Source organism: Vidua chalybeata, chromosome 1 (assembly GCF_026979565.1).
Source record: "Vidua chalybeata isolate OUT-0048 chromosome 1, bVidCha1 merged haplotype, whole genome shotgun sequence".
Lineage (NCBI taxonomy): Eukaryota > Metazoa > Chordata > Aves > Passeriformes > Viduidae > Vidua > Vidua chalybeata.
In genome coordinates, this window is record NC_071530.1 from 56807047 (window position 1) to 56830391 (window position 23345).

General features: G+C 43.0%; 1 protein-coding gene across 5 annotated transcripts; it reads right to left on the reverse strand.

The window, feature by feature from the left end:
• Positions 1 to 2442: 2442 nt before the first annotated feature.
• On the reverse strand, positions 2443 to 23137 carry LOC128795544 (uncharacterized). Of its 5 annotated transcripts, none has more exons than XM_053956421.1 (4): positions 23096 to 23137; positions 22289 to 22371; positions 13951 to 14151; positions 2443 to 12292 (listed from the first exon to the last, which is right to left on the reverse strand). In XM_053956421.1, exon 4 carries the CDS (start codon positions 11274 to 11276, stop codon positions 9495 to 9497), a length of 1782 nt encoding a protein of 593 aa, XP_053812396.1. In that variant the 5' UTR covers positions 11277 to 12292; positions 13951 to 14151; positions 22289 to 22371; positions 23096 to 23137; the 3' UTR covers positions 2443 to 9494. The 5 variants fall into 5 exon arrangements, with proteins under 5 accessions (XP_053812396.1, XP_053812388.1, XP_053812359.1 ...); XM_053956413.1 differs by having other exon boundaries at positions 2443 to 12300; XM_053956384.1 differs by having other exon boundaries at positions 2443 to 12432.
• Positions 23138 to 23345: the final 208 nt, after the last annotated feature.

Below are 23345 nucleotides of genomic sequence, written 5' to 3' on the forward strand. Positions count from 1 at the left end.
TGTGGCCCACTGGGGCCCAGGATGCAGCATTTTCCAGCTCAAGAGGGACTGATAAGAGACTGAGTGAACTGAGCTATACCCCATGATGAGGACTTTCTGAATTTGCTATCTCCTCAGAACAGTGAGAGGTCTTATTTTTTAATATTATTTTCGTATGCTTGTGAATACTTGGCAGTTTTTTCCACTTTTTTCCACTTTTCTTTAAGGAAATCTTTCCCCAAACTAGTGGGAAAGGGGCTGCTTGAATTTGGTTTCTAGAAAAGACCACTTTAGAAGTTTCCTCCCAAATTTATCCTAAACCAGAACAATAGTGAAGACAGACAGAAGATAGGCCCACTAGAGGGGAAATAAATGATTAACTCTCTCACGTATGGTATATGTTGCTAGAGTTGTTAATATTTTAATATGACATGCCCACAAAAAGTTATTTCCTTCATTCTGCAATAACCTGTGAGTTGCAAGGCATGAATATATTTACAGAGATTTACAGAGAGGGGAGAGGAGGCTGCAGAGACCCTATTCACTTGGATTTTTCTTTTACATAAAACCACTTTGTCACAACTAGACTAGTTGACAAATGATCTTTTATTTGGTTCAATTGCACTGGTGAAATGGAAATCTCATTACATGAGGACAGGAATGCTCTATCTGATCACCACCACTGTAGGCTTGAAGTAGAGAAAAGTAATCCCTCCCTGTAGTTTTTTATGTCCTCAAAACATCTGTACTATATATGTGTAGGGTGTTGGTTTTTCAAAGGACTTCAGCACATTGTCTTTTCTAGCCCAGTTAAAACATGCTTATGAAGTCCACTGATTTTAATAAGAATAAAGGAAAACTTCAAGTTAAGGATGAATTTATTGCCAGTCTGGATATTGTAGCCATTAAGATCCTAAATACTTCAGCACGGAAGTTCAACATAATTTTTGACATTTCCCTCATTTTCTAACTGCAAACCACACACATTTGACTAAATGAATGTTACCACATATTGATGACACTTTTGTAAAGAGGCTTCAAAAGTTTAATAAAATATTGGAAATAGTTTTATTTCATTATTGAGGTATAGAAGGATTGTTATTTTAATGCCAAAGAGAAAATCTCATTGAAGTGGAAAGAAGTATGTTCTACTGGTGTTCTTGTCCAGCTTTTGACAAACATGTCACTACTTCTAAGATCCACAGTCCAACTCCAAAAAAAACTCAACCAACCAACCAACATCCTGCAGCTTCTGTACGCGCAGAAAGTTTTGTGTACTAGGTTTGTGCTATACTATTGCAATCCTGTCAGTGAAATAATTAATCACAATTTTTTCACTGCTAAATTAAATCAAAGATTTTTGTTATGCAGTGAGTTAGAGTGAGGAGGGTGTGAATGTCATCTTCCTATTGCAGTTGTTAGTTTTGTTGAATTCAGTAAATAATTTCCTAGACAATGGAAGGAAATAGCTGTTAAAACTTGGGAGAAAACTAATTTTCTGCTATAAAAACTGATTTATGCTAGCAAGACCAAGCCAGCAGAGGAACTCCTTAAAACATTTAAAACATCTAAATTACAATCCCCCCACCCCATCCCCAAAACCAGGAGGCAGTTCAAAGCTGGTAGTGCAATTTGGTGATTCTCTATTGCATTCCTTGCTCATCAGTTGACTTTCACCTATGGATAGGTTTGCTTTCTGATGAACTGTCCATATCCTGGAAGGAACTCTGAGAGTTTTTGTTTGGGTTTTTTTCTCCACTGTATGCAGTAGCAATATTGTTTTCCTTAATAGGAAGGAAAACAATATCTGAAAAAAAACCAACCAAACAAGCTGCTTTCTCTCACTTTCACATTCTTGTATGTCCTTTTATTTAGTACTACAAGTCTCCTACTTCTGCCTGATTTCTGAAAGCTGAAATGTCTGTCATTATGATGAATGCTGTGCCATAATTTATGATGGCATTATTTGCCATGGTTTTAGATTTATTTCTGCTTGTGGTCTTAAATGGAATAATAGAATAATGAAGTTTTTAAGGCTGGCAAAGACCTCTAAGATCATGGAATCCAGGTATTAGCCTATCACTGCCATGTTCGCCACTGAATTACATCCCCAAGTACCACATCCACACACCTTTTGAACACTTCCAGGGATGGTGATCTCATGCTTCCTTGGGCAGCCTATTCAGGGAAGAGATTTTTGCTAATATCCAATCCAAAGCTCCCCAGTACAACTTGCTGTTTCCTCTCATCCTGTCACTTGCTACCTGGGACATGAGACCAACACCTACATGGCTACAACCTCCTTTTGGTAGTTGTAGACAGTGATAAGCTGCCCCAGAGCTTACTTTCTCCAGGCTAAATATCCCAGCTCCTTCAGCCATTCTTCATAAGACTTGTGCTCCAGACCCTTCACCAGTTTTGTTGCCCTTCTGTGGACATGCTCCAGTGCCGCGAGTGGTGAGGGAAGAGAAGCACACAATCAATATGATTGATAAGCAAGCTCCGATTTATTCAAAGATCCTGTCAGTTTATACAGTCTTTTACAAGCAAGATCAGCAACAAGCTTCTCATTGGTTAGTTCATAAAGGTTCATTGTTCCATGTTCTCCTACATGCAGTTTCAGCTGCATCTAACTTCTTCATCCTCTAGCTTGATACATTTTACTTTACTAGGAACAGCTTGTTTTACATCCCGTTCTTGTACAAGTCATTTCTCAAGGATATACTGCCTTTGCTATCTGTACATGCAATGTGTACTGTTCCTAGACCAAGCACAGTGTACTGATTCCCAGGCCCAAACACAGTGCTGTTTCCCAGGCCAGACACAGTGCTGTTCCCAGGCCAGACACAGAGCTGTTTTGGGGTCTTAAACAGAGGATTGCTGGAACAATTGTTCCATTGATCCATGGCCCTGTTCCTGCAGCCATTCCCCAACAATTCTCCCTTTTTTCTTTTGTACCAGCATTGTCTGATTGATATTTGCTGCATAACTCTCTGAAGGCAAGCACAAATACATGGTAATAAACATACAATCAGTAAAATCACTAAACCGAGCATAATCAAATTCTGAATGATAGAATGAAACCATTGTCCGAGGCCCAATGATCGTAGCCAGCCATCTAATCCAAGTCCATCCTCCTGTTGTAACTGAGTAGTAAGCCTATGCAACTCATTGATTTGCTTATGTATTGACTTTGAATGATCAGACAGATTCATGCAGCACATACCTGCAAAATCTTCACAACCATGTCCCTGAGCTAACAGTAAAAAATCAATAGCAGCATGATTTTGCAAAGTAGCGTGCCGAACAGAATCAACATCCAGCAAAAGATTAGGCAGTGCAGCAGATGTAGCATTAGTTTGTTTGGCAAGCCAGCAACCTAATCTGTTCAGTGTTGCTTGTGCCTTAGCTGCTGCAGCTCCTGGGACAAAAATAGAAGCAGCTACAGTTGCTTCTGAGGACCAAAACTTTATATCATCTCTGCAGTCGCTCTGAAATGCATGGGTCATCCTTTTCTGTCTATGTTGTCGGAACACCTTTAATATCATGGACATATTTGATGTCAACAAGGACAACTGACCAATAGTACAAGGACCTCCTTTTAGTCCAGAAGGGATTCCTGACCAAGCACGATCACCACAAATGAGGAAATACCCAGTAGGTAGCTGTAGTGGAGAATTAGAAGAAACAGAAATCTTTGCTGAAGTGTAGTTACACCAGTAAGAAGAATTCCCATATATCGGGAGGCTGGAATTTACTAACACCGAATACTTGCTGTTGGGATTCTGTTGCTGTGCACTAGTCCAGTTAAAAATAATGCACGCATTGGCTTTAACTGATCCCAAAAGCTCTTAATTCTTGTGGCTCAAGGGGAGCAGGAGGAAGGTGAGGAACCCAAGAATCCCAATTATCCACATTGTTCTGGGGCTGTGTTACCTTACAGGTTGGTACCTTCTGAGGGCAAGGCCAATTTTCGACAGGTACCCCTACTAGACAGGTAGAAAATGGATTTCCGGGTGAGGATAAAGACAGACAGATAGCACTCTGATTTGTCAAATTAGCTAAAGTTATCCATATGTTTGGTTTTGGTTGTGTAGAAACTCAAGCATCAGCATGCAGCAAAATGAACAGTAACAAAATTAAAAGTATCATTCTGTCTCAAAATATCGTCCTCCTTCCTGGTTATGCTTAGCACATAAGTGTCTATATTGACAAGACTCTAGTTTAGTATGCAGAAATAATTTTGCCAAACGAAGCAAATTAATCTAAATGCTAATAAGGCTAATTCTTTTTCTTCTCGATTTTCCCACAGAGCATTCGATTGTGCTTGTGTAGCATCAGGTTGATTCAGCCACTGCCGAAGGGCTGTGACTGGATTCTCATGATGCAGCGGTGCCCAACAATCTACACACCCTTTAAGTAGATGAAAATCTCCTCTACTTTGAACAACTCTATTGCAACCTCCACATACAATTACAATTGATGTACAACCCCCTGAACACTCACAAGTTACATTTGTTATCAGTTTTTTCCTTTGCTGCCAATGATGATGTAATGCTGAAGCTACTAAAGTTACATCAGGGTTAGTCCAGTGAAAGTTAGTCCCTAAAACATCATTTAGTTCCTGATAAATAGGCTCAAGCCGCAATCGATGTCAGTGGAGTTGATTTATTAAAGAAATATGGATATTGATCTAGCACCGATATCCAACTGTGACGGGGACAAAAACTCTCTAACAGTTTAAAGTTAGAAAGTGTATGTTTATTGCGATGCCGGGCAGCATGTGTAATAGCTCCCAAATACACACCACACCTTTCAAATGATTACAGAGTCCTTTTATCCACACAAGAATTGAATACCCAAAATACAAATACATATTCATCATTTTGGTGCATGCCATTCCTCGCTTCGTATGCTAATCATTTCAAAAGCTATTAAGCATGCATAGTTTGTTCCTTGAAATGGGTTGGTGGTCCCTTTCATGGGGAGGGGTCCCAAAATGAGGAAGTAAATGAAGTCTTCCTCATTCTGACCTTTCTACCTTTTCAATGCAAATATGACAAATGAACCTTGGTAGAACTCCCATTCCTTGTCTTCAATTGGTTTCAGAACAGAGGAGGCCCACAATTGTCTTATGTTCCTAAAAGATATTTGTCAGTTTCTATATTCTTTATTATAAACCCAGCTAACTAAACATTGTGTTGACAAGCAACCAATTATTAACTACTAACTCTTAACTTCATCAAGGCCTACTTACAGAATCCCTTTATTTTAATTAACTCTAGTAAGGCTAATCTCTAACTAAAATCTTAGCTCCTCCAAAATCTCTAAATCTCTTAAAGTTTATGTTTCAGAGTCTTCGTTCTGTGTCGGAGGTGTCGGCGGCAGCCATGTTGTCGCTGGATGTGTCCACTTACTGGGAACCCACAAGGGACCTGTAGGTGTGGATACACACATGTGACCTTGACCCATATAATTTACAGGTGCTGGTCCTGACCATATCCCTGTAGCAGGATGCCTATACATTACAGATATTGATTTTTCTCCATCTTTTTGTTTTGCAAGTACCCCATGTACATGTGCAGGGGGCATATCATGAACACCAAATATGCAAAGATGATTCTAAGTGAATAACCCTTTTTCCCAATCTCTCCTGTGGATCAGAAATTATTTTAAATTTTGCAAGGTATTGTTTTAAAGTCTGATTTGCCCTTTCTACAATGGCTTGACCTGTGGGGCAGTGTGGTATACCTGTAACATGCTTAACATCCCGTAATTTCAAAAAACTATTAACTTTCTTCCCTACATATGCAGGCCCATTATCTGTTTTTATAGCTCTAGGTACCCCTAAAATAGCAAAGCATAACATTAAATGTCAGATAACATGAACTGCTTTTTCTCCAGCTTGTGGGGAAGCCCAAATGAAATGACTGTAAGTGTCAATAACTACATGGACATAACGTAAATGCCCAAATTCAGATACATGAGTCACATCCATTTGCCACAACTCATTAGGGCCTAAACCTCGAGGATTAACCCCCAGGCTGAAACTTGTCCATTGTGATGACTGCAGTCTGGATATGCTCTGACAATTCCTCGGGCTTTTTCCATTGTAATATCAAAGCAGCGTCGCAGCCCTTTTGCATTTTGATGAAATGAAGCATGGGCATTGCGTGCTTTTGTAAAGTTGTCTATAGGTACAGTCACTGACACCAGTCAATCAGCATGCGCATTGCCTTCCCCTAATCCTTCCACCCACTTATGACACCTGATGTCAAAAATTGCATATGGAGCAGATCTCTGTTGTATTGCAGACTGCAACTGTGTGAAAAGTACATTCAAGTGCTGATTTTGCACTTCCTGCAGCAGTGTATCCTCAATACGCTGTGCTATTCCGACTGCAAATAATCAGATACAACATTTATAGGGTCATACATCCATCGACAAAATGCACACACAATAGCTGAAAGTTCTAATGTCTGCAAAGTATCTGATGCCTGTCCTTCTATTATAACATGATTCCATTGTCCTCACTCATTCCAGATGATAGCAGCTTTTTGTGATTTGCGGCCAGCATCAGTAAATACAGTAATAGCATTAACCAGAGTTTTTTCACTATATTTTGGTTGTAATAGCCATTTTTGTGAAGAAATCCAGCGTAAAACAGGTGAAGACAGTAGAAACAATTGAATTTCAGCATTAGATTCTAAAATGCTAGCCTGTAACTCAGGCGAGTGCTGCAAAAACCAGTCTAAATCAGCCTGTTTTATCAGAACAAAAATTCTTTGTGGCTCTTCTCCTGTTATCTGTACCACCCTTTTTCGACCTTTTCGAATTAAAAGTGCAAGTGCTTCTATACGCGGCTGAATAGAATTGCATGGCTGTAAAGGTCCAAAAACCCATTCTAAAACCCTAGTGCTAGTGCCTTCCCTATTTCCCCCTTTTTCCTTTTTCTGCTGTGTAAGAGCACACAGGAGGTGCTTTGGATGCAATAGGATTGTAATGTCTATGGGGAGGTCAGGATCACGGTGATCAACAGCTCTTTGAGCCACTGCATCAGCAATATTTGCCACAGCTTCACACTGCCTATCAGTTAATTGAATAGGTGCAGCGGGATCTGTACCTTTTAGCAATGGTCTTAATTAATCAAGCTCATCATTTGAAACACCAACAACTGGGCAGAGCCACTGAATGTCTCCTATGAAATGCTGCATATCATGCAGACTGTGCAAATCAATTTGCAGGGCAACCTTTTGTGGCTGAATGTGCATATCAGAAATTACCCAGCCCAAATATTTCCAAGGTGCAGAACGCTGAATTTTTTCTGGGGCAGCACACAAATTGTGGTTATGCAGCTGTTTGAAAATAAAAGCCTCTTGCTGAACAGTAAAGGCAGCTTCCTGTGCAAACAAAATATTGTCCATGTAATAATATATTAACATATCAGGACAAGTGTTTTGAATGGGCAGTAAAGTAGCATCCACAAACAATTGACACAGTGTAGGACTGTTGCTTATTCCCTGAGGAAGGGTCACCCATTCATACCGATTTGCAGGTGCCACACGATTCAGGGAAGGTAATGTGAATGCAAATCGTTTAGTATCATTTGGATGAATGTCAATTGTAAAGAAACAGTCCTTTAAATCAATGATAAGGAGGTTCCAGCCCTCAGGCAGCATAGCTGGATTTGGGAGGCCTGGCTGTAGCGCCCCCATTGCCTCCATTTGGGCATTAACTGCACGTAAATCATGAAGCAAACAATTTACCAGATTTCTTTTTGATTACAAATGTTGGAGTGTTCCATGGACTAGTAGAAGGTTTAATGTGCCCCTGATTCAATTGTTCATTAACTAGGGCATGGGCTTGTTGCAGACTTTCTCTTTTTAGCAGCCACTGCTCGATCCATACTGGATGATCAGATTTCCAGGTTAAAGGGATCGGGAAAGCCCAAGTAGTGACCACTACTAAAAATGATCTTTTGTCACAAGGCGAGCTCCCAATTGCATAAGAATATCATGACCAATTAATGCTTCAACCTTGGGTGGTAATGACATAACAGTTACAAATTGTACACAGGTATGACCATCCAGCAATAAACAAATTTTGTCCTTACTGCGACAAACTGAAGCAGACCCCCCTACCCCCTCAACTCCAGCAATCATAGGGAGAAGTGACCAAGAGGTAGGCCAACAGTCCTTGCTGATAATGGTGATGTCTGCCCCAGTATCAAGGAGTGCTATCAGCTTAGCTTTTGATGACCATTGTCCAAAACAACAGGAGCTTTGGGTCGTTCCTTCATGGGAAGACAAAGAAGTGCCATACCCCCTGTAGCACCAAATCCTGCCGACCCTCGTGGTTGCTGTGAGATTGTCGAGGCAGCCTCTGTCAACTGTAATGTGGGTACTAGCTGGGCGATTTTACTGCCTGTGGGAATAATCAAAGGTGGAAAAAATGTCATGGTGTTGTAGATGTCGGCGAACCCAATGGGAAGAATGATGATGTCTAACTCCATTTCAGAAGGCTAAATGATTGCTTTATTATAAGTATGTTATAATACATTAATATGCTATATAAAAGAGGATACTAAATACTACATGCTACTTTCTCTAACTATCATATCTAACTAACTCACAACTCGTGACCCTGTTCTCCAGAGCCCAGACACAGGTGGATCCGATTGGCTCTCAGGCCCAAACAATCCACCATGATCCAACCAAGAGCTCACTCCAGGTAAACAATTCTCCAAACACATTCCACAAGAGAAAAACATGGAGCAGAAATAGAAATTGTTTTCTCTTTCATTTCTCTCTGTGCACCTCAATAAAAAAATCCTGAGAGAGAGAGAAATGTGCTTGCCACATATCACCGTTTTAGTATAAATTTTAAAAAAAATTAAATTAAAAAAAATGCATCTGCAATTCTTCTGCAGGGTCCTACAAAAGAGAGCAAACACATCTCAAGAGGTCCCCTTATCAATTTGCTAGTTATCAATCAAAAGCGAAATCAAATGCTGATGTGGAATGTTCAAAGAGATCCTTTACCTGCAAACCATCTATCAAATCTCTAAAACAAAACTTACAACATAAAAACCCAAACAACAATTAAAATAATGCTCAAATTTCAAGTCCAAACAACTGATTCTCGGGAGAAGGTGTCCATTGATTGGAAACGTTGATCTTGACATCCTCAAAAGTCCTTCTCAATGCTGAAACAGAGAACTGCTGAATCCTGAAACAAAACAACTGAAGAAAGTCCAAACAACAATTAAAAACCCATAAACAAAAACCAAATGTGACATCATATAATTATCTAATACCAAAACACTGAATGTCATCCCAGAGACTGCAACAACTGATAAAACCAACTCTGGGCTGATTGTCAACCATGCAAACATACCTTTCTTGTGCAAAAACCATCACCAAATTAAAAAAAAACTGAAAAAATCTCTGAAATCCCATGGCCAAAACTCTTAAATCAACCACTTTTTTTCTTGTTCTTTGTCTTTTCAACCACCTCTATTTAATTAATCTTAAATCTAATAATTTTGTTTTTGTTTTTGTTTTTGTTTTTTTTTTAAATCTCGGAATCAGAATGCCCAGCAAGTAGCAGGCTTTAAGACCCTGCGCAGCTGGCGGCCCCGGTCCATGCGGGCGGAGCCAAGATCCCAAACCCGGCCGTGGGGCACACGGGGCCCTCCGGCCGGGGGGCTGGACCAATCGGTCCCAGCCCGACCGGCGGGGCGGGATCTTCATCTTCACAGCCCGCCCCCACCACGCGGCCAGTGTCACGGCAAGTCTTCCAGCGTTGTGTTCATCCCGCACCGCGCCTGGCCGTGGCCGCAGCCACAGCCTCTCAGGACGCGGTTGGCCCCGCTCCTCAAACGAGGGCATGACACAAGAACTTCCCCAAGGCTCAGCAGAGAAGGTGTTTTTCCCAGAGAAGTGTTGATTCTCAGGACCTGCGGCACGATTGGGCCGGCACGCAGCTCTCTGACCCCTGGCCGCAGCACCCCCACGCTCTCCGGTCACAATGCCAGCGGCAGCATTCCCGGAACTCATCCCCCCCGCCCCCCAAACGGGAGCGGGAGGGGCGAGGGGCCTCGAGCTCCGGAGAGAATCCCCCACCCAAGCAAGAATTGGACCAAGAAAAACACTGTTCCCCAGAAAGGCACTAAACTTCTTAACTTTCACTTTCGCGGCAGCTGCAAGGAGCTGCCGAGGAGCGCCAGCAGCAGAGAACAGGCTGGGAGGGGACCCCGGGCTGATTGGAGACGGCGGGGTCCGCTCCAACGCGGCCCCAGGCTGCTGCTGCTCGCTGCTGCTGGCAGCGCCTGGCGACCCGGCGAAAGCCGCGGGAGGCGGCGGGGCAGCCGGGACCAGCGGGGCCGGCGCGGGGGCCGGTGCGGGCGGCGAGGCGCGCATCACAGCCGATATCGGAGGCGGAGCCGGCGCGGGGAGGTCCTCGGCCGGCGCCGCAGGCTGGGGGTCTTCTATATCATCACAGCTCGCATCGGGAACAGGCTCCGAGCCGGCGAGCGGGACCACCGGCGCGGCGGAACCGACCGCTGTGGAGGGATCGGCCGCTGGTGCAGGGGGCGCAGCCGCCGCTGCGGGAGCGATAACGGGCGGTGCCGGAGGCGTGGCTGACAACTCCGAAGCAGGGGCCGGCGCGGGAGCCGGCGCAGGCGGCGTCTCCGCCCCTGCCGAGGTGGCTTCAGGCTGGCTCTCAGCGGCGGGTGTGTCTCCCAGCTCCGAATGGGCAGGAGGAGGAGGAGGCACGGCTGCAGGCGGGGAAACCGGCGGGCGGAGCGGCGTCTCCGCCTCGGCCGGGAGCGGCCCCGCACCCTCCGAAGGGACGCGGGGGCGGGGCTCACACGCTGCAGGAGGAGGAGGTGGAGGAGGCTCCCTCTGCGCAGAAGCAGAAGAAAATTTCTGAGCCACGGACAAAGGCTCTCCCCCCCCCTTTTCGCGGGGGGGCACCTGCAGCAAAGACTGGATTATCGGAAAAGGGGTCCATTTCTGGACTATCGGAAGAAGCTCGAAATAAACTTTCATGTATCGAAACGCCCAGAGATCTCGCATGATGCTTTGCCTGATGAGGAAATACAGGGATCTCCAAGCCTCTGTATTCAGGGAAAAAGCCAGATCCCCGAAAAAACCACGAGTGTCTGCATATTCAAGAAACTCCAAAAAATCATCATCAGGGATAGAAATTCCATTGACCCGAGCCAAATCTCTCCAGAGGGCAAGTATAGGGCCATGTACACAAGACAAACCAATGTCGAAATCTGCAGACATCTCTTCCCAAGGTTAAAGTCCACCCTAGATCAGGGTAGTACTATTATCAGAAAATCAGTACCTTTCAAAGGAAGACAGAGGCGTCCAGTTACGGCAAACTGCTCGGGGCTGCACCTGGTCCAATAGAAAGGGTTCCCACGGCATCTTACCTCCCCTATCCCTCGCAGGGACGTCGGACATGCCTTTTCAAGAGGGTTCACCTCCTTTCCCGTGTTAAATCACGGTTGTGGACCGATCCAGGTCCTGGTTCTTCATCCAGCGTTCGGGGTCACCACTTGTTGTAGATGTCGGCGAACCCAATGGGAAGAATGATGATGTCTAACTCCATTTCAGAAGGCTAAATGATTGCTTTATTATAATTATGTTATAATACATTAATATGCTATATAAAAGAGGATACTAAATACTACATGCTACTTTCTCTAACTATCATATCTAACTAACTCACAACTCGTGACCCTGTTCTCCAGAGCCCAGACACAGGTGGATCCGATTGGCTCTCAGGCCCAAACAATCCACCATGATCCAACCAGGAGCTCACTCCAGGTAAACAATTCTCCAAACACATTCCACAAGAGAAAAACATGGAGCAGAAATAGAAATTGTTTTCTCTTTCATTTCTCTCTGTGCACCTCAATAAAAAAATCCTGAGAGAGAGAGAAATGTGCTTGCCACATCATGGCAACAATAAGTGTTTCACCTGTAAAATCAGCATCAATAACACCAGGTAACACAAAAAGAACTTTTAAACCAGCAGATGATCGTCCTAAAAGAAGAGCACCACAAGGTTTTTCCTTATACATCACTGGCCCTTTAATCCCAGTAGGAATTTTTGCTGGCCTCATATCAAACAAAGTAACATTTACTGTGGTTGCCACATCCAAGCCGAGGCTCCCACTGGTGGCTGGCTGGAGAGAGCTGGCTGGCTGCAGTTGTCTGGAGCATACCACACGGGAGCCGCTGTTGGGATCTTCGTGCCGTGGCCCTTCGCACTCTGTGTCGTGTTTCCTGATTGCCTGCAAGCCTCAGTAGAATGAGAGTTCACAGAACACTTGTTACACCATACTGTCCCTTCTCTGCAGTTGCGACGGAAATGTCCCATTTTCCCACACTGGAAGCACTTTACACGAGGTTGTGGCTTAGATTTATTTGTTGGCTGCAACGGAGTCAGAGCAGCAAAGGCTTGCTTTTGGGCTTGCACCAAATCTTTCCCTACATCCCTGAGTGCTTCAACTAACATTGCCTGGGGACCTGCAGGAACCCTCGACATTCTTTCTAACATTTCCTCTACTGTTGCATCAATGCTCATTGTATTAAGAATACTTCTAGTAGAGGCATTACAATTTTCTAAAACACACTGTCGTCATAGGGCTCCCTTCATAAAGTCCTGTACATTAGCTTGGCTAATAGCTTCAGTTACTTTATCAACAAAGGAAGTAAAAGGTTCATCTCTGCCTTGCTTAATAGACATATAAAATGGAGACACTGGTTTTGTTCTAACCCTGGAAGCTGCTTCTCTAGCCAATCGCATAGCAGCCTTTAATACCTCAGCTCCTACTTGTGCCTGCATTTCAGTCATAGTGAACTGCCCTACACCCATTAATTGCTCAACTGTTACCCCAAATAAAGGATCATTCTGCTGTCATGGAGTCTCAGCAAAACGATTACTTAATTCATGCCAGTGGGCTTGCCACAGCATCAACTGAGACTGTGTCATAATCATTTTCATTATACCCTTAATATCCTCTGGAAGAAGCAAACCTGAGCCCCATATGTAGTTAAGCATTTGCTTTGTGGGCTCCCCATGTAGTCCACAATCATTAACTGTTGCTCTCAATTGAGAAAGCAATTTCCAATCCACAGGATGATAAGTGGCTGTCTGTCCCCCTCCTGTATTTGGTGTATAAGCAACTGGAAAAGCCTGAGTATCTATGTCAGTGATAGCAGAACACATATCATAATCCTTATTATTTATTGCTTCTTTTTGGATACTTAACCAATCTATTCTGTGTATTACTGGTAATCTTTTGAGATGTCCTTGCTTAGAAGGAGCATCAGCAGATGTCACTAGAACTTTGTGGCTGTTCTGAACAGTTTCATCCTGCAACTGCTCTTTCTCACTCTCCAGGATTCTCTCATCATTTATTACTGACTGTTCATTCCTGGGGAGGAGATCTCTAGCTGACTGAGCAGAACTAAAAGCAGGATTAATAGCAGGGGGAGCAGTAGGTTGTTTGTCACTTGATTTGTTCCCTATCTCAATAATTTTTCCCACTGGAGGAATAGGATTATAATCCACCCCCAAAGAATGCATTCCTGGTTTACTGGCTCCCTCTAATGTGGCAGTGGTGACAGCGGCAGCCTTCTTTTCTGCCTGATACCTTTGTAAACAATTTATGACTGAGCGCCACGACCTCATTAGTTTTCAGGCAGCCTTACCATCATCAATCACCTTAAACCAAAGAATGTTCCCTAATTCACGCCACTCTTTTTCATCAAAGAGATCCCCCCAGGCTTTAAACAGGCCCTGAGCCCGGCCATAGGTGTACAAAGCTGGCAGATCTTTATCTAAATCTGTATCAGCTAAATCACGCTTCTTGAAGAAACTAGTAAATAATTGAAGAGCAACTTTGCTTTCCATTATTAAACTGACCCTTAAGTGCAGCCTTTGTACCTTGCAAGCCGGTAGACTCTTCCCGGACGGCGAGTCCTGCTGCGACCCAGGCTCGAGACAACTCCTTATGCCAGCATCGAGTCGACTTTCAGCCCTCAGAACGCTGCATTCTTCGGCACTGCTCCGGTCTCACTGTCCTGGTCAGAGAGGCACTGGGGCCCCTGAGGGTCTCCAAGGGTCCCTGTTCAGGTGCCAGAAATGCTGTGAGTGGTGAGGGAAGAGAAGCACACAATCAATATGATTGATAAGCAAGCTCCGATTTATTCAAAGATCCTGTCAGTTTATACAGTCTTTTACAAGCAAGATCAGCAACAAGCTTTTCATTGGTTAATTCATAAAGGTTCATTGTTCCATGTTCTCCTACATGCAGTTTCAGCTGCATCTAACTTCTTCATCCTCTAGCTTGATACATTTTACTTTACTAGGAACAGCTTGTTTTACATCCCGTTCTTGTACAAGTCATTTCTCAAGGATATACTGCCTTTGCTATCTGTACATGCAATGTGTACTGTTCCTAGGCCAAGCACAGTGTACTGATTCCCAGGCCCAAACACAGTGCTGTTTCCCAGGCCAGACACAGTGCTGTTCCCAGGCCAGACACAGAGCTGTTTTGGGGTCTTAAACAGAGGATTGCTGGAACAATTGTTCCATTGATCCATGGCCCTGTTCCTGCAGCCATTCCCCAATACTCCAGCACCTCAATGTCTTTTTTGTAGTGAGGAGCCCAGAACTGGACACGTGATGTTGGTACTCTTGTGTGCTAAGTACAGATGGCTGATAACTACCCTAGTGCTGCTGGACACCCTATTTCTAGTACAGGCCAGGATGCCATTGACATCTGGCTTGTGTTCAGCTGCTGTTGAGCAACACCTGCAGGGCCTTTTCCACTGGGCAGCTTTTCCAGCAACTCTCTTTGCGTGCTGCATAGGGTTGTTGTTACCCAGTTGCCGGACCTGGCACTTCAACTCGTTGATCCTCATACAATCCAATTTCTGGCATAAAAGTGTGTGCTTGCATTTAATTAAATGTAACAAGGAGACCTGCAGCGTTGCATTGTTTTCCCCGGTCCTGGGCAGCTCTGGAGAGCCCAGCTAGGGCACTGCTTCTTGGCGGGACCGGGGCTGCCGTGCGGCCCGGGCGCTGCAGTGTTCAGTGCACCGGGGTAGGGCTGGCCGTGCTCTGTGGCCGGCGCTGGGGAGAGATGAAGAGGTGAAGGAATGTCTAGTCTATCCGCGCGGTTGGCTGGAGAGCTTTTACTGCCGCGTGGAGCCACGATGGAGAACAGTGGCCGCTCCCTAGTGCCATGTGGACAAAATGGTGATGGGAGCGAGGGCGGATGGGATTTTATAGGGGGCGGAAGCCCCCCTCACCCAATGGGGACAGACAATGGGGCAGTGACGTAGACTGCGGCAGCTAATGGGGACGCGACGGGTGTGTACAGGGTTCTGGGATGAATAGGGAATGCAGGGACGGGATAACAGACACAGAACTCTCAGGAGTGGACAGGGGGGTGACCACAAGACTGGCATGATGATGCTCCAATCGTAAATGACCTGGTGCGGACCACCGCAGGGGGAACATGGGGGTACACAGAAGCGGCTAACTGACATATATCAGAACCCCTAACTAAACCCAAACCCAGGATGCAACAGAGACCCTCTCAGTATAGACAAATTTTTTTTTCCCTGAATTCATAAAGTGTATGTTGGTCCAATATTTTTATTGGATTCTCTTATGCTTGTGTTTTGATTGTCTGTGTTTTCCCATGACTCAGCTTCTTTTTTGATTTTTTTTTCCTGAAGTGTTTTTTCCTGAGGTAATAAGAGCAAAATCATCAAACTGTACTTTTGTTCAAAGCCTTTTTCCAGGATGAAGGGAGCTTCTGCAGCTGTGACTGTATCATAAAAAAACCCCTTGAATCTGAGTAACTGTACTGGAGCATTTCTACTACGGAAGTTAAATTGATTATAATTTTTTGTTTGGCTATTGAAAGAGATCCTGTTTCTAGGGGAAAATTCTATTCGGTTTATTTTTGTTACAAAAATAAAAACTACACGAAAAAGCTAAATTAGTGGTGGGGGTTGAGGGAACACTGGTGGGGCCTGGCTGGGATTTTTATAAACAGAGCAATTACAGAGAGACAGGAATTTCCAGCCCAATATAAACAGCTGAGGCTGAATCGAAGTTCTTTGTTCTCCTTTCCTTAAAATATACATTGTATTTTGCAGCTGAACAACCTATTTCAAAAATGACTGCTCCAATGTGCTGTTTCCACATTTTAACAAATTCATTTTACTGGTGGCAATAAAAAGCTACTGTTCATTTGATTAATACTGAATGTTTGAAGATGTCATAAAACTCAATTTGTGTAGAAAAGTGTGAAATGTTACCCATAAGTGAGAAAGCATTCTAGAGTGTTCTAGAGTGTATACTCTTTGATGAAAGAAATACCAGGTTATTACATACATCTGAAAAAATGAGACAAATTATGGTTCTTCCTAAGACCAAGGAGCAGTTCCCCAAAATGTCTAATCTGTCAGAATTTTATATCTAGTTTTTGATAGAAGTTTGTGACATATATTTTAAGGGTCTGTCTTGGCTTTGTCCAATGGGCTTCAAGTAACCATTTTTGATTGCAATTCCTAGTCAAAGCAAATACCCTTTGTATCTGCTACATGCCATTGCCAGAGTGGTTCAGCTTCTCCTAAATGACCTAAGGCCTAAAAAAGGTCTGGAAAGACACTTCCAGTTCTTTCTGTGATTTTGTTCAAAAAAAAAAATTAAGTTTGTAACAGCTGCTAAAGTATTTCAGGAAAATAGCTATTTCTGCTGTGTTTTATTATTTTTGATGCATCCACACAGCCACACAAGGCTAATTGCACTAACAGGAAAGAAGTTTATTACTATTTATTATAGTTATAATCTGTATTTTGATGGCAATTACATAATTTCTAAAGAATTCCAGAAATTTATTTTAATGTAATTTCTACAGCACAAATTGGGGAAAAAACTTATGGGACTGGATAGCCATTGTACCTCTGGTTTCTGTTACTAAGAAGCTGACAGATACCATTTGCTCTAACCATCTGCAGAGAAAAATGTTGAGGTTTTTTGGGTTTGGGATCTTTTATTTCTTAAACAAACCATTTTTGCTTTTTAGTATCTCAGGCTTGAAGTAACATAAAGTGCAAGTTACTTCCAGATAAATGTGGGAATGGTGCCATTAAATTTGTTCTGTGTAGCATATGACAGATGAGGGATTCCCTCTTGAGAAACTGTCTCATTTTAAATACTTGGTGTGCATTTAAATATTTGGTGTGGGCTGATAAAAAGTCTCCTGTAATTGGTGTGTCTCCCTAGCTTTACTAGCATGCATTAGATCCTCAGTCCTTTCTGAGATTTGCTAATGGACTTGGATTCTCTGAAAATATTAATAATTTGTCTGCCTTTTAACTTGACACATCCTGTGTTAAAATGTTCCTTTAATGGGTGCTCAGAGTTAAGAAAAGCTACAGAACTCTTAAACTATCCAAAATAAAAAAGAAAAAAGGTACCTTACATTACTTTTTACCATGCTAATCTTTACCAATTGGTTTTTGCCTGAAGCCAAACTTTTTTTGCTTAAGTTACTGCAAGACTTTATTGACCCATAGCAATCACCTAGAGGACGAAGCTGTTGCTGCATGCCAGCTCTTGATGGCAGGAGATATCCACATACCAGTGTTGACTGCATCTGTCGAAACTGGATGTGTACTGGAGCTAGTGTTTGGGGCTGAAGTATGCAGATTAAAGGGTTGTTGTTTCTTCCTGCAAGTGACTGCCAAATGTAACAGAGAACAAAATTCCCCCATATGGAATTTTATTCCATACTAGGGAATAAAAGTCACTAATACATGGATTTTGTTAGATTTCAGGGTCAATTCAGAGAAAGTCACATCCAGACTGTGGGCAGACAAATGGATAAGCTAAAAAAATAGTAATTATTTTATTAATACATTTGTGAAACAGAAGTCCTGTCCCTCTTTCAGAGTTTTGAGGTGCTGAAATAAAGCACGACTTTTATTTTTGCCAGTTATTTACATAGATTTCCCCGCCATCTTTTTAAGGAGTCTTTCAGGAATACCTAATTTCTTTTTTAACAGTCTAATAATATCACCCATTATAGATGTAGTAAACATTAGGGCTACAGACATAAGCTATATAATAACCTTCCCCACTTAGTGTTGCACGGCCATCACCAACAGCTTTGCGATTTGTATGTGTCTTGGGTTAAGACAATTTAAAGAGGTGGACACTCAAAAAGTGTGGACACTAACTCATCTTTGTTTCAACTTACTCCTTTCTTATTTCACTAATAAGAAATGAATACATGTAGATATAAGTGAAAAAAGTAATAGTTTACCAACAAGTGAAACAGCAATAGGCAAAGCCCCCCCAAAACAACAAACAACCCACCTCTGAAAAAAATTTTAAAAATCTACAAAATTGCTAAATCTCATTGAAATGAATGAGAAGGGTGTGTCTTTGCAAACAAACTGTGGGCCTGATGGTAGATAAGGCCAGATATGGAGAGGTGAAAGAAGCAATGGGGGGAACCACAAATTCCATAGAAATTCCACTAATTGACACAGACTATTACTCACTCAAGACTGTGCTACATCTCTGGATTTAGAGAAAAAGAACAGAGACACAAGGAAAAAAAATGGTGTGGGGGTGTGTGTACATTAGAAGGGGTTGTTAGGCGTTTCGGGAAGTCTGTACCTCTCAAGTACCTCAGCCAATGGGGAAAGAGAGAGTGGAATGTGGCCAGGAAATTGGCATAAAAGGGAGGCTGCATCCTCTAAAATTTTTGAGAGACACCATGGGGAATGTCCCATGACCTCTCCCTTTATTTGAATAAATTTACAGGAGTCCTCTGTCTCCTTTTTAGACATAAACCTCTGGTGTTTGTGGATTAATTTTCCTGACATCATGAACCCCATGGGAAAAACCAGATACCCAAAATGGCAGGGTACCACCTCCTTCCAAGACTGCAGCTCCCACTGCCAACAGTATGTAGGGAGACAAAGGGAAAAATGGTGTCAGACTCTCCCCTCAAGACGGTGCCCTCCAGGCTACCACATGGCTTGAAAGACAAAGGGAAAATCAACTCTCTATCCCAAGATGTTGCTCCCCAGTCACCATGGAGTCTAAAAGACAAAGGAGAAAAAATGGACAGCAGTCAAAAAGAACTCTCTGGTGAAGGTAGGAGCCTATGAAGCAGTTCAAGTGGCAGATAGGAATTCTTAGCAGATGTGGATTCAGCTCCACTACCTGCTGCTTCCTCCTGCTGCCTCCTGGACTCCACTGATGTTGGTGCTTCTGTTCTCCCTGCTGCAGGTGTGTTGGGGTAGGAAGAACCTAGAGAAGAACCTGGTATCCACAGGGGTTGCCCCAGCCCCAGGGACCTGCTTAAGCGTTTGTGTCATATAGAGCTTGCAACCTTCACTTTGAAACAGTTCCTAATTGTGACATGCAATTTTTCTGAGTTGCTACAGTTGCCAGCCCAGAAACTTGCCTGAAGCAACTCCCTAGGAAGCAGAGCCTCTACCTTCAACAAACACTGCCGCACAACAGAATAAGATGCCTGGGAAACCCAACTATAAAAGTGTTTGCTGCACCTCTTCCCTCCTATCCCCTGTTTCTGTTTTCCAGCTGCAGGGTCTTAAAGAGACACTAACAATTTTGGGTACAGATAGATATGGATTATAATAACATTTTGGATTACCCACAACAGCATGGCACTTGTTTGGAGAGGTTCTTCAAGCTGTATGCCACTGACCACCTACACTCATCTACATCTGGACTGTCACTTAGATGCTAACACTTAAATCCTTTTTACAGTCTGCTGCTCAGTATTTAATTTAGTCCTTGTCATAGGTGGACATTTCTAGTTTTGAAGACTGAAAGTCCTTCTTCCTAGAAATCATGAGCCAAGGCAGCCACTATTTCCTCCTGCAGAACAAATCATGATAGAGGCAAACATTCCTAGATATCTCAGTCTTGCAGCTTAACCTTGTCTTGGTTTGATGAGAGAGGTGTCTGCTAAGGAAGGCAGAAGCTTCCCCTGAAAAGGAAAATGTCAACCCCCTCCCTCCAAATTATTATAATTTTGAAATTAAAAGATTCTCAGGCAAAGATATGGGAATAGGAATAACAGTTCTTTACTGGGAAAACTAAAAATTACAAATGTAATTTGTACATACATCAACAAAAAAACTCACTGACAGAGTCAATACAACCTGACACCCTGTGGGTCAGGGTGTTGGTAGCAGTCTGATTGGATGGTGGCTGCAGTCCTCCTGCAGTGACAGGTGTGGTTCTGTTGGAGCAGTGATCCTGTAGAAGGGTGGAGTTTTCCTCTGAAGGTCCAGTAGTGGTGTAGATGGGCCTGGTCTTCCTCTGGGAAGCCAGTGGGAAAAAGGCTGCCCTAGTGTTGCAAAATCTCAGATTATATCCAAGAAGGAATGCCTGGCTCCTCCCTCTGGGCAGAGCATCTCCCAATGGGATGATGTAATTTTATCAGTCATGCAGTGACACTCAATGTCCCATTAACAGCAGATGTCTTCCTGGAGGGAGGATTGGCTTGTGGAAGAGATAAAGAAAACTGCCCAATTAACAGAAGAAAATTCCACACTTCTAACAGATGGCAAATAGAATACACACATTATCTTGCAATCTAGGAGAAACCTCCATCCAGATAAACTGATTAGTCAATAGCATGTCCTTCAGCCCTTTCCACACAGATGATTCACAGGACTTTTATTAGTCAGTGATGATAAATATTGCTGCATTGCATTCCTAAAGTGGATAGTAATATATTCAAGCCTTCCTTCAAGGTGATGAATTAAATTCTCTAATTTCAGGTGAAGAAGAGCTAAAACTAAAAATATGAGTGTCGGCAGGAGGAATGCTATCCAGAAATGTAAAAATGTTTTTGTGGCTCTCAGTGTCAGTTCAGTAAAGAGGAGGCAAGTACAACAGGTTTAAGACACATTAGGAAAAAGTTTTCTAATTCTTCTGGCAGCAACACCTATTCCTATTCTCATAGGAAATACAGCTACCATCTACACATGCTGGTATCCAAAACACTTTAAAAGGCAGTACATTTTCTACACACTGTCCCGTGAAGACCCTCTCCTGTTGCAGGCAACTTACTTTCTTTCTTGCTTTCTTGCTTTCTTTCTTTCTTGGTAGTCTTCAGACAAGGTTCGGTGTTAACATATTATTTGACTGTTGTTAGAATAATATGGGCAAAGAACAGCACCATCACCCCCAATGGAAATCCCTTTACTAATTTGGTTTAGTACAGGAAATGCTGTACTTCTTGTTAGGAAGAATAAGCTCTTTATAACTGTCTCATTTGGTTTATAATTCTCCCCTTCCCAATCTGCCTTTTTGGAATTCTATTATGGTCCACTATCACAACAGCTTGGGCTCTAATTCTCTAATTAGAGGTTGAGCTCTAATTATCTCATAGCTCATGAAATGTTAAACCATCTCTGGGACTGGTTGGGTGAATTGCAAGAAAAATTTAAGCTGCCACAGCTGATTTTGATCCTTTTAATATGGGACTTTTGGCTGATCTTGAATTGTACCAATAACCCAGTGTGATGGTAATGGCATCCTTTTCTAAACTGAGAGGGACCAATCTGATTTTTATTTATGCCTCAACATATTGTCAGAAAAATTAATCCACAAACACCAGAGGTTTAAGTCACAGAGAAGGACAAAGAAAAAGAAAAGTCCTGTGACTTTATTCAAATAAGGGAAGAGGCCATGAGCATCTCCCATAGGGTGTCTCAAATTTTTAGAGGATGCAGCCTCCTTTTTATATTAATTTCCCAGCCGCATGTCCTTTCTCTTTCCCTATTGCTGAGGTACTTGAGAGGTACAGACTTCCCAAAACACATAATACCTAAGACCCCCTTCTAATGTATACCTTCCCTTTTTTTTCTGTTCTTTGTGTCAATCAGTGGAATTCCTATGGAATTTATGATTCTTCCTATTGTTTCTTTCATCTCTCTTAATCTAACTTTATTTTTCAGCAGATCTACTGTTTGTGTTATTGATACATATTATAAAATTGTCTTTTCGCAAATATTAAAATGGATTTTATATGTGTGATGTTAAAGTAACTTTGTTATAAAGATACAGTTTTTATTTGTGTTGTTAATTAAGCTTAGTGAAATAGCTGATATAAGTATGCTTATGTTAAAATGCCTGCTTGGATGGGATAACATCCAATGAACATATGAGGAAGACACCTGCTGCAGATATGCCAACTATCAGCACTCACCGTCTGAAGACAGTGTGGACCAAGGCTCAAAAACTAGAGGTGGTAAGAATGGACTAAAACCACAACCAAGGAATATGCATGCTCTAAAAAAGCAGATCCAAGGAGGAGATATTATAAACAGTTCTCAGAACTTGTAGTTTGGGGAAAAGTTTACTATACATAAGGGTCTAGGAATATGCAACAGGCTGATGTAAGGGAAAAGGTATTTAAGGGATATCTCCGAAGATAACTGTGGTCTTGGCTAAGTGCCAAGATGCATCCGGCCAGAATAACTTTTGCTCTATGGTCCTTGTCTCCTATGGTCCTTTAGTAATAGTTTTAAATTTTCACAGGAGAATGAACGTGTTTTTCACAGTTTGTAAAGGAAATTCTCCCTCATTCCATTCATCAATCAGTGGAATCCTTCCCATTGTTTCCTGTATCTCTCAGTGCTAGTTTTATCTACCAGCAGACTCACAGTTTGTTTGTAAAGGCAAGCCCCTCATTCCTTTCAATATGTTATACCTGAGCTAAAAAATTAACTTTAGAAGCTGTACGCATGCTGGCAGCCCTGTCCTCAGGGAGGCTGACAGCCGATCAGGGCAGAGAAAGCTTCCACAATCAGGCTGCAAGCGAGTCCCCACTTGCTGATGGGGCAGATGCACTCATGCCCAGGAAAAATATGCCCGGGAAATTGGGCTATGGGAGGAGCCTTAACACACAAAAGCAGTTAACAATGGGGGCCATTTTTCTTTGGGTTTCTTGAAGGGATCAGGGGCTTGCCTGGAGGGTCATCTTGGCTCTCCTCCCCCTCTTGCCTTTTCCTACCTGGGGTCCTGCTTCCATGTCTGCACCTGTCCTGCCCTGCTTCGCCGTTTCCCCGAGGCAGCTTGTTGCCGTGACAACCTAGTGCTCCACTGTTTGCCTGACAGAGGAGATGCTGCTGGCACCCAGCCCACAGTCGTTGTTGCCACCGTGTTTTCCGTGTTGCCCGCAGCACCAGTCCACAGCAGCAAAAGGCTGCAGCAGCCACCCCACAGCCATTGTTCACCGATGCGGGAGACACGCTGCCGCTATT

Bases quoted from the DNA above. Each gene is read 5' to 3' on its own strand.
- LOC128795544 (XM_053956421.1), bottom strand. From the start codon at position 11,276: ATGTCTGCAGATTTCGACATTGGTTTGTCTTGTGTACATGGCCCTATA.